Source organism: Amphiura filiformis, chromosome 9, assembly GCF_039555335.1.
Source record: "Amphiura filiformis chromosome 9, Afil_fr2py, whole genome shotgun sequence".
Taxonomy (NCBI): Eukaryota; Metazoa; Echinodermata; class Ophiuroidea; order Amphilepidida; family Amphiuridae; genus Amphiura; species Amphiura filiformis.
Window position 1 is genome coordinate 1,389,905 of NC_092636.1, and position 12,234 is coordinate 1,402,138.

The 12,234-nt window shown below is 39.2% G+C and overlaps 1 protein-coding gene and 1 non-coding gene across 2 annotated transcripts in view; one reads left to right on the top strand and one right to left on the bottom strand.

Moving 5' to 3' along the window:
• The window catches only part of LOC140160500 (bifunctional epoxide hydrolase 2-like), a 73,859-nt gene that overhangs the window by 36,535 nt on the left and 25,090 nt on the right, over positions 1-12,234 (bottom strand). Inside the window, exons 9-14 of the mRNA XM_072183733.1 lie at positions 11,886-11,964; positions 10,889-10,950; positions 9,529-9,614; positions 8,008-8,122; positions 6,700-6,774; positions 5,561-5,612 (exon numbers count right to left, since the gene is read on the bottom strand). Coding sequence (XP_072039834.1) covers positions 5,561-5,612; positions 6,700-6,774; positions 8,008-8,122; positions 9,529-9,614; positions 10,889-10,950; positions 11,886-11,964 — 469 coding nt within the window. The remainder of the gene's footprint in view (positions 1-5,560; positions 5,613-6,699; positions 6,775-8,007; positions 8,123-9,528; positions 9,615-10,888; positions 10,951-11,885; positions 11,965-12,234) is intronic.
• Positions 5,758-5,831, top strand: Trnat-ugu (transfer RNA threonine (anticodon UGU)). Its single transcript has one exon. It is a non-coding gene; the product is annotated as a tRNA-Thr (tRNA).

Below are 12,234 nucleotides of genomic sequence, written 5' to 3' on the forward strand. Positions count from 1 at the left end.
AGGCGCTGAATTCCAGTACTGATGGGTACATAAATCATATCACACTGGCGGTACAGGACACAGATCCCCAGTGTGAAGGTGACAGCGTAACCCCACACGGGCATCAGGAAATGGGCGATACTGTCAAATTAAATCCGGACTGTGGACTAAAAGGTTGTCCACAGACGGACAACATCATCCATTTCCTTTTGTCGGGTAAAAGCTAGTGTGGGTGCCAGCTTGTGTTGTGACTTTTACTTTTACTTCTTCTCTTCATCTTTCTTTCTTGCTGTCCCAATCATAGTGTTTTGTGTAGGATGTGGATTCTCAGGGGGCGCTGAGACCCCCTGTCAGTATAACAGCAAGAGCTGACTTCAAGAACTCCTCTCTTCCAACTCGGAGCTCATCCAGCCTCTACCATGTTACCTCGCCAGTGTGGTATGAGTAGGCAGAAGGAAGGGACACTTTCGTAGGGTGAACCTTCTTTAACCCAGCTATGGGTAAATAGCGAATACTAGCTATGGTTTAAATAGTCGTAAATGGTCAACAGCATTGATGTATGTGTTGCGCCGGAGGAATCAACCGTATGGTCAACGACAAAACACAATTACACAAAGCTCACATCTGGCATCCAGGGAGATGGTTTGTGTCAAGAGGAGGCTAGTACTGTAAGAACTCAGGAATGGCCCTCTACTGTTGGTACGGAAGGACCTGGCCACCCACCGTACTATTTGGCCTTGAATGTAAGCATGAGAGTACAAAGTCAAAAGAAAACGATGGTATCGGAAGGTGCGACCCGCAGGCCGGAAGATACGTCAATGGCTACTGGGGAAGAGAGAGATGCTGCTCAGAGTACACCTGCTGGTGATGACAGATCAGGATTAAAGCCTGCTACAGGAAGTCCTGTTCTTGACGGTCCCAGGAAGGAAAGGAACAGCACCCCTTTAAGGAAGCCAATAAATATTGCTACATGGAATGTACATGCAGTATGTCAGGAGGAAAGATTGAAGTTGTGGAGAAGGAGATGGTTGCAAACAATATTAAGATCCTAGGAGTAACAGAGTTGTGGTGGCTTGGACAAGGGAGGTTCACTACAGATGATGGAAGTATGTTTATCTATTCTGGAAAAGATACTGGAAGGAAAGCGGGGAGGTGTGGGTTTCATAATAGAAAGAACCACAGCCAAGTGTGTTTTGGGATATAATCCAATAAATGAAAGAGTGATGACTGTAAGACTGCAAGGACATCCTTTAAATATATCTATCATACAAGTGTATGCACCAACATCAGATGCATCAGAGAGTGAGATGACAGACTTCTATGAGATGGTACAAGGAGTTATGGATAGTATACCTAGAAGAGACTTACTCATCGTGACTGGGGATTGGAATGCTAAGATTGGCAAAATGAAGGAGAAAACTGGGTGTATAGGCCAATATGGACTTGGGATCAGAAATGAGCGTGGAGACAGACTGGAGGAATTTTGTGAAGCTAATAACCTAGTCATTGGGAACACGTTATTTCAGCATCATCCACGGAGACTGTGGACTTGGATGAGCCCAGGAGATAGAACAAGAAACCAGATCGATTACATCATGGTCAGGAAGAGGTGGAGAACATCACTCCAAAATGTCAGGACACGACCAGGCGCTGACTGTGGTAGTGACCATCAGCTACTTGTAGCCAAAGTAAAACTAAAACTGAGAGCTAAGAGAGACAATGCACCACCTACCAGGTATGATGTTGACAACATTCCCACTCAATATTCAGTAGATGTGAAGAACAGGTTTGATGAGTTACTGAAAGTTAATGAAGAGGAGCAGACCCCAAATGAATTGTGGGAAGACATGAAAGAAGCAGTCCAGAGCACAGCAAAGAAGTACATCCCTAGAAAGATGAAACGGAAACAGCCGTGGATCTCTCAGCAGACCTTAAACCTAGCTGATGACAGGAAGAGAGCAAAGGCAGATGGAGGAAAGGAAGAATGGGCACGCTTAAACAAAGAGGTCTCCAAAAGTGTTAAGGAGGACAAAAGAAACTACATCGAAAGGAAGTGTGTGGAAATGGAAAGATGTAAGGGTGACTCAAAAATAGCTTTTGGTATTGCCAAAGAACTTACCAAGAAGTGGACCCCAGGATGGATGTTATAAATGATGAGAAAGGTAACACTCTTACCGAAAGTGTAGACATCAAAAGGCGATGGGTTCAGTATAGTTCCCAGCTGTTTGAGGCACAAGATGACAAGGTGTATGTACAGTGTGAAACGAGTGAGGAAGAACCTCCACCATTGAGATCTGAAGTTGAGCTTGCCATGGAACAAATGAAAATGCTAAGTCACCTGGCATTGATAATGTAGCTTCTGAGTTGTGGAAGGCAACTGGGAAAGAAGGATAGACCTAATGTGGCGTCTATGTGGTATCATCTGGAAAAAAGAAGAAATGGCCGAGAGACTGGTGCAGGGCAGTATTTATTCCACTGCCAAAGAAGGAAATTTGAAAGAGTGTGCCAATCACCGGACCATCAGCCTGATTTGTCATGCAAGTAAAGTGCTTCTGAAGATCATCATCAAGAGAATGAAGAACAAAATGGAGCAGGAAATATCTGATGAGCAGGCAGGATTTCGTGAAGGAAGGGTACTAGGGACCAAATTGTCAATATCAGGAATGTGATTGAGAAATGCAGAGAGCATAGACTTCCTCTTTACATGTGCTTCATAGATGACAGTAAAGCTTTTGACTGTGTTAGCCACCCTCAGATGTGGGAAACTATGAAAAAGATGGGTTTTCCAAGTCATCTTGTGGATCTGATCAGCTGCTTATATGAAGACCAAGAATCTGCAGTCAGAACAAGTAGTGGAGACACAGATTGGTTCAAGATTGGAAGAGGCTTACGACAGGGCTGTGTGCTATCACCAAACCTATTTAACATCTACTCTGAAGACATAATGAGAACAGCTTTGGAGGGGTTTGAAGGTGGAGTGAAGTTTGGCGGTACAAGAATTACTAACCTGAGGTACGCCGATGATACCACTCTTATTTGTAGCAGCAGAGTAGAGCTGATTGATCTTTTGAAGCGCATCAAAGAGGCCAGTGAAGAAAAACACCTTCTCCTGAACACAAAGAAGACAAAAATAATGGTTGTAGACAGAGAGAAAAAGTGATGAGTTTGTGATAGATGGACAACAGATTGAGGAGGTGAAGCAATTTGAATATCTGGGTTCAATGATTAACAACAGTGGTGACAGCACAACTGAAATTAAGAGAAGACTGGCTATTGCAAGGACAACTGTGCAGGGCATGTCAAGCATATGGAAAAGCAGAGGCCTATCCATTGACCTCAAGGTGCGCCTACTTCGTGCAACTGTGTTTTCCATTGCCACTTATGGATGCGAGTCTTGGGCTATGACCAAGAATGATAGGAAAAGAGTAGATGCTTTTGAGATGTGGTGTTACAGGAGGCTTCTACGAGTGACATGGAAAGACAGGAGAACAAATTCCTGGATCCTTGACAAGATTGGTACAAGTCTAACCATCAGAAGCGGCATAATGGAGAGAAAGCTGAAGTACTTTGGCCATATTGTCAGGAAACATGGAGGTGTAGAAAAACAGATTTTGCAAGGGGCCATGGAAGGCAAGCGAGGAAGGGCGTCCACCAACATCTTGGACTAATGACGTGAAGCTGGTTTCTAACCAGGGAATGCAAGGTGCAACACACTTGGCATCGGATCGAGTGAGATGGCGTACTCTTGTGAAGACCACAGCAGCGCTACACAGCGCCACCTGACACAGAGAGAGAGAGAGATCCCTTGTTTGAACAAAATGAATTGGATACAAACAGGACTAATCTGGATTCAACTACACTCAGTGCAAAACTTAAACAGACGACAAAATATAATCGCCATAAAAGAATGCCCATGACAGTAAAACATGATAGTGACTTTAGTCACTGTGAAGATGAGATGAAGCCATCAATACATCTCTTAAAAGTAGATGTACAAGATCCATCTGGACATGATAGTTGTGATGTGGAAGAAGAAATCACCTGGAAGGTCCAGGATTTCAAAAATGATGAAACATGCAAATGTGGTGGGTCACATGACAATCAGAAAGTTCCAACTCTAAAAACTCAACATGTTATTTTTCAACCTCCAAATGCATTGTTGTACTAGAGTTTTGTGAACCAAAATATAGAAATGGACTATGGGGATGCCCCAGATCATGTGACCCTCAGTGAATTCAAGATGACTTATTTGTTACAGAATTAAATAAATGACCCAAATGATCAGTTAGCCTATAGGGATCAACTACTTTTATCTCATTGGGCTATTGCAGTTGAAATCCATACACCCTCTATGGAAGACATAACTTTAATCTCCCACACAGGGCGTATAGATTTTAAATAGAGTCACCCATTCAGGTAACCCTATTTGAAATTCACACTTCCTATGTGGAAGAATAAGGTTGTGTCTTCCATTGGGGGTGTATGGATTTCAACTAGAATGTAGCCACATTGGTGTTTCCAAATGATCCCACTTGCATTACTCACCATTACACTTTTAATCTTTTCTCCATTGAAAACTAGGTATATTTTCAGCCTACTATGTTAACTGCCCAAGTCATTTTTTGTAATTTTGAGAAAAAGTGCCAAATATGGTTCAAGCAAGCAAAAATATGGTTCAAGCATGGTTCAAACATATTATTCACCAATCTTTGCACAAGAACAAATGATATTATAATTACGTAACTGATGCATACTTGAACCATCTTTTGTACTATTTTCTCAAAATTACAAAAAATGACTTGGGCAATTATCATAGTAGGCTGACAATATGTGAGCCAGTAGATCATCAACTCCTGTACTGTGAAGTATGTGAGTTTAAAAGTAGGATGTTTGTATCTCCAATCATTCACACCTGAAACTTATGCTGGTTTTATACTTTCTGCCGCTTGCCACTGAGCAGAGTGACATTTCATCGTGCCACTTGCATTTGTCTGCAAGCAGCAGTCAGCGAGCTGTGTACTGCTGATTTGCATGACTCTGAAAGGCAATGTTACCACTCTGTGCCTATTGGCCAAAATCGTATCCTGTTTTCATACAGCAGCACAGCTCTCAAGTTTAATTGAAGTCATGTTCAAGCGATTTGATACTTTGGGCAAAGTGTTGGAGTGATCAATATATTGGCTTGCCGCTGGTCATCGGTAGCGTTTCTGATGCGACTCCGCAGTGCAACTAAATCGTCATCAGAGCGACAAGGCATCAAGCGGCAGGAAAGTATAAAACCAGGGAGCGATTACTGAATTGGGCACAACTCTACTATACTAGTCTCATTACAAGACTGCCCTACCACAACCCATCTCCGTAAATAAGACTGGACTCAAGTTTAGCAAGTTGTACCCAGTTCAGCAATTGTAACAAAACCAGCATTACTCCCAATTCTCAAGTCTTGAGCCAGTTCAACCATGCAGCCCACCAAGACATTCACCTTATGGCCATCTGTGGTACAGTAATACATTACATGATTAACTTTCTCCAAGGCTTTTTTGGTTGGTGTATACAATCTTTTAACCAGCTTCAATCTTACCTCTATCCCTGACACCAGCCGTACTTATAACTTTCTCACCAGGTTTGATATCCTAGAGGAGGATAAAACATAGAAAAACAGTGGCATGATCGACAAAATTATATATAATAAATGTAGTTGTTCACCAGATTCGCTTTCGAAAATAATAAAGGAGACAAGCAGAAAAAAATTCGAATTGCAACCAGCCTAATCACGAAGCTCCTGTGGCCAAGTTGTTAAGGCACAGGTCTTGTAAACCTGAGGTCCTGGGTTCGATTCCCAGGCGGGATCAATTTTTCTTCTTGTCTCCTTTATTATCTCTGATGACAAACCTAGTGAAATATTACGTTTATTAGGAGGATAAAAGTTTGATATACATTAGGCATGCTCTGATTGGAAGTATTTGAGAGACACCTTTGTTTCATCATAATGTACAACATTTTTTGGTTTTGGAATGATAATATAAACACAGCCAAATTAAAAAGTAGCCACTAGTTCCATCCCCATTTAATCAGAGTCTGATGAGTTTATGGCAAAATAATTTATATAATAGTTTTCTATACATGTTCCTTCGAAGGTTGACACCATATGTGATATCAAAAGTTTAATCATCGTGAGCATAGGAACCGTTGTTTGGAAATTCGTGCAATTCAAAAGTATCTTAAAAACAAAATTGGAAGATTATAATTTGTTTTTGCTTGTGAGTCTGATTTTTCAGGAGATATAGACTTGTAAACTCAAAACTTCTCAAAATATAGCCAGTTCTGGTTCTGAGATGTTCTGTCATGGCTGTTGTAATGCATGACAGCCACATTTGAGAATTAACCCCATGGGTACTACAGCCTTTCTTACAGTGCCTCTAATTGGTTAATTACACGATATAATCATATGAGTAACCAATCAAAATTGAGCTTTTAGATATCTTGACAATTTTAAGTTTAATGCCCTTCAGTCCTACTGACTATTTACCATATCTCTGATTGGCTCAATACATGTGTAAGTAACCAATCACAATAGTTCTCAGATGCTGATAATTAGGCTGGTAGTGCACATGGGGTTAAAAAACATGCAGTTCAGAAAAATGGACCAAAGCTGATAACACATGGGTTAAGAAAAACTCAAAATTCGTCATAGTTTTGATTTACATTCACCTTACTTACCTCCTTCTTGGTTGAACTCAAAAACAAGTTGAATGTTCTGTGCAAATCTCTTTCCAATTCTCGCTCAGCCACACCCTAAACAAAACAAGCAAACAAACAAAATTAAAACAAAGGTAGCCTACAATAGGTTATTTTCCAGAAATTAATGGCACCCCCTAAAGAAGACACGTACATTATTACCATTCATTTTTAGGAATTCCCAGACTAAAATTTTATCCCAAAATATGGGAATTCCCATTTTGGAAAAAAAGCATAAAAAAATTTGGGAATTCCCAGTGTCCCTAAAGAAGACAGGCAAATTTTTGCCAACATTTTTGGGGAATTCCCAAGCCTAAAATATTTTTCCTTGGGAATTACTCCAAGTCTTCTTTAGGGTTTTGAGAATAATGACCCTGTGGGGGGGGGGGATTCCAAGAGCAAAAATTGGTGAACATTTTTGGGAATCCTATGTCTTTTTTAGGGGCTGTACCTTAAATTTCTGGAATAGCACAATGTATAGTAATACAATGCCCACATTACACCTAAAAACTAGACATTTGTTTGCTCTAATCAAGAAAACCTAAAAACAAAAACACTGAATCATTTTATTTTTCAATTTCTAATTAAATAAATCTTTGAACTGTAATTTATCAAACACAAAAGAAAAAGATAATTTTATACTTGTTTTGTGTCTATATTTGTTTGAAAATAAAATTCTCAATCTCATTATTTCTGATGCTCTGAATGTTAATTTTGACATCAACAGCAACAATATATTGAATGCACAGAGGAGAGAGAAAACAGAGAGCGTACCACCAGTCAAAGTCCCCGTGTATTGTATACAGTTAGTTCTTGCATATTCATGAGGGCCGATTGTTCGATCGTGCCGTGTCAAACAATCATGCCAGCACTGCGTACCTTCGCGTATATGCGATAGATGATAGAACATGAAAATACACGGTAATTGCGTAGCAGTCTCGCCTGTCGCATTTCATGGAACAATCGGCCCTTATTATCGGATGACTTCGACTGGTGGTACGGGCTCTGTTTCTCTCTCCTCTGTGATTGAATGGCAATCAACCAATGAGCTGTCTAGAACAGGGGTTTTCAACTGGCAGCCCGTGGGCCAGATCCAGTCCACCGACCAGTGTGATTGGCCCTTGAACAGTTCTGAAATGTACAGTAAACATAACAAACCAAGGTGGCTCTTAAATACAAATCTGACACAATTTTGGCCCTCCATAGCCCGCAAACAAATGTAGTTGAGAATCTGTGGTCTAGAATTTACATTGGATATGTATAAGTGATATACATATATTATGTACTTACAGGGGTTTGGAAGTACAGCTGATAGTCAAACACTCCTGGCTTCTCATACATTTTCTTCAATGGATTACCATCAGGGTTGGGTGGAAAATAGGGTGTGTTTACACCTGCGACAGCCCTGTGTTTAAAAGAAACAAAAGTGATGAAATAATTGGCACAAATTACTCATAAAACCCTCTATATTGAGTCAAATATGAGGTACATCACCCCTTAAATATGTGACCAGATCTGATCCAGTCAGGCTAAAGTCGGCAATAATGAAACTGAGATATAGGCAAAAAAGGAGAAAAAACAATAAAAAACATAAGGAAATGGATACATAAAAGGATCTTAACTTAAAAAACCAAGTAATCAGGAGACCAGGGAATTCAACATCAGTAAGAGTGGATACTGAGCAAATTAGTAATGTTAGTAATTCAATTTTCAAGATTTCTGAGTGGATCAGATCGGGTCACATATATGGTTCTTTAAATGAATGATTCAATGTGATTCTTTCCCTTGCTTAACTTACTTGTCCATCTTGCTTTGCTACCTGCCTTTGTCTCATCTTCCACTATAGTCTGTATACCTTCCTTGAGTCAGTAAAGTAAAATCAAATTTTGAAATTTTCTCAAAAATTTTTTTGAAGGAATCTGTCATGCTAGTTGGATTTCTTGCATACTTTTATATGAAGAGCTTAGTTTCAAAACCCTTTACATCCACTTGCCCAATTTTGAGAACACAGCAAAAATCATCAAAAAAAATCACTGATATATGGGGGTTTGCAAAAAAAGCAGTTTTGGGCGGGATGCTTGGGTAGGATTAGCATCCCCCTAAAAACTGCTTTTGTTGAAAACCCCCCATATATCAGTGATATTTTTGATGATTTTTTATGTGTTCTCAAAAATGGGCAAGTGGATGTAAGGGTTTTGAAACTAAGCTCTTCATATACTTCTCATCATTACATTTAGATATACAATAAAAACAATATCAAAGTTACTAACTCGAGAATGGTAAACAGACTATTCATGAGATCGCACGGTCATCTCAAAAGCGAGATTCTATCTGCAAAGTGTGTGTTGCATGTACTGTACACACGCCTGTCAAACACATGCTTTAATTGCTGTGCACGTTTCTGCAAAAGCCTTCTGGTGCGTTGCTAGAAAAGCACGAGAAACAAAAATGCACTTTTTGTGCATGCGTTTGCAGGGAGGACCTCGTTTTGGTAGCAAGATGGCGGTTCCGTGCAAATGGTGAATAGCTACTTCTGTTGTCCTGTATTGTTCTGTATCATCTTGAACTATGACCTTTTTATTTCATACCTTTGGTAATCTTACATGGTTTTTGTGACAGTGTTTCTTTGCATTTTGATGAGTGCATGGCTTGCTATGATTGTTTGAACCTACCATGTACTGCATTGCACCAAACACCAACCATGCGCAAACATCAAAATATATTCATTCAAGAAATTTCTGGTGATTTAAGGTTAAATTTGCGCATGATTTCTGTTTTTCGTAAGTCTTTCTAAAAGATATAGGCCTATACCTTGTTCTCTCAGGATACCACACAGCTAAGTTCCAAACCACAACACCACCCCAGTCATGTCCTATAAAGGTGGCTTGTCCGATTCCCTGATAAGAACAACAATTATTAATTACTCCAGATCTTTTAAACATTTTATTAATATTCTACATTTAGGAGGAACAGTGAGTAAGTTCATAGAATGTGGTATTTTACTTTGTCACAGAGTAATGAGTTTGAGCTACATATGAAAGCTTGTATAACCTTGCTCCAATATAAACAAGGTTATGAAAGAACAAGCTTTCATATGAGCTCAAACTCATATACATCCTGCAGAGTAAATCATGGGTACAACCAAACTTGAATTGGCCGACCTAATATTTAAGATTTTTAGCATTTTCTGGGAACTTTTTAGTCCATTTTGACCATTTTTCTTAAAGTTTGCCTCGCTTTCCCCTGCCCCCAGAAAAATTCCTGGCAACACCACTGCATATAAATTAGTCTCCACAGCAGCCAGTTTGGTTCTGCTCCATCCACACAAACAGCCTGCCAATGATAACGAACAAGTTCTTTTTGATTGGCTAGCCGTTTCCCATGACGTCATCTAGCACGTGGTGCTCGCGTATCTGATTATTCAGCAAGGAGTTCAACCTGCTGGTAATCAAGTTCCAGGATGCATCGCTGCTGATCAGGTTCTCATAGACTTTACATTGTCTTAGCTAATCAGAAATGTCGTATACATGGTCATTGGCAGATTGTTTGTGTCATGGAGGAGCGTAACCAAACTGGCTGCGCAGAGGAGACTACATATAAATGTACATTCAACTTCAAATCTCATTCTATAATTGAAGACAAAGATAAAAAGACTATGAACTTTCATGCTAGTATAAAAAAAGACTAGTTTGCGTCTGGCGTCACTGTCAATCAAATTCTCTATGATCCTTGATTGGTTAATTAGTGCGTAAAAAAGGAAGGTCGATTTATCTGGTGCTGATCGGAGAAAAGGAATAGCAGTGAATGGCGAAAAATTACGTACTTTTACAAGGCAAAAAGCAACTTTTCTAGGCATTGTTGACATGGTGCCTTCAGCGAAAGAAAGTTAACTAGTATAAATACCTAACTTTTGAGATGGTTTGTATGTTTGAAGGTGCAAAATTAACAATAAGGAGCCTGGTTATACCACCGCGTTCAGCAAGTCATCATCACGACACTTGTAATTTGTAAACAAACCGATTTCGACTTTAATTGACAAATGACGTCAGACGCAAACTAGTCTTTTTATCTTTGTCTTTCATTCTAGCTTACTTCCAGTCAATTTAATTATTAAAGACTTCTGACCACAGAAAGGGTCATTTTGGCCATATAAGCGTATTATTTAACTTACCAATACATCCATCAATGATATGATATCAGCACACAGCTTCTCCTGAGTGTATTCTTCAATTTCTATTCATGTGAGAGAAAATATAGTAAATGGGCTATTCCAGTTGAAATTCATAAAACCCCCACGGGGAGTGTGAATTTCAAATGGGGTTACTTGAATGGTTGATTCCATTTGAAATTTACACCCCAGTGTGGGAGATTAAGGTTATGTCTTCAATGGTGGTGTATTGAAAAAAGTTTTATTGCACTTAATTAAGAGATAACATTTAAACATTAAAATGCAATAAGAAAGTTACAGTTTTTCAGATGAAGACCTGAAGAGAGGTGCTCTACACATCTTGACACCTCACCAAATTCAATACAATTTGAACTAAATAAGATCATAGGTGTAGATCCCAGGGTCGCAGTATCATTACAAAAAGAAAGGGGGATAGTCCATACAATGATCCTCCCTAATGTTGATGCCTGTATGTGGGTTTCTAAGCAAATTAACCTCATATTTGGCCATTTTAGCGCCAAAAGTGCCAATTTATGTGTGCTTCACATGAATATATTCCACTTTTGCACCATATTTCATCATTTTAGCTTCAATATGGCAAAAAAAAATTTGTACGCTTTGCGCGCATTTGTACCATAGACTTATACTGGATTCGCTGTACATTGTGCTTCCAGAAATTTTTCTAACTCCATCCCCCCTCAATGTCAAAAAGAAATATATCCAACTGAATAAGATACAATTATTTACACATGCATGAATGCTTATTTTCATTTCCGCACTATCATTCAAACAGACTAAACTTTGAGGAATTTAATAAGCTGTCAAAATGCATAAAATTGCAATGTAACACTGATATACTTGTAGAATTGAATTCTTTCTATAGCTATAAACTCAGAACATTCATCTGGTTTTTAAATTCTATTTATAACCATGGATTTATACCTTGGGCTTTTCACCATGATGCCAATTTTCTTAATATTACAGTACTATCATTTCTTACCATCAGGAGAACTGCTATCCCCGTAGCCTTTTTGGTCCAATGCAATGACGCGATAACCTGCCATAGCCAGAGCTGGGATCTACATCGCAAAATAGTAAAGATGCATTTGTGATGTGATCAAGCAAAATGAATCGGATTTTGGGAATATTAATTTTGAGATATAGCCAATAATAGTATTCAACTTTCTTTGTATTGTTCTGACCATATCTGGGAGGGTAAGTGATTTTTGGCATACATTTCTGGAGCACCTTTTCAATAAGATGCTCTAAACAGGCTTGCTTAGGAAGACAATACAGTAACATTCAAATATGCAACATTTCCTGCTCGCTATGTTCAAATTATATCTTGA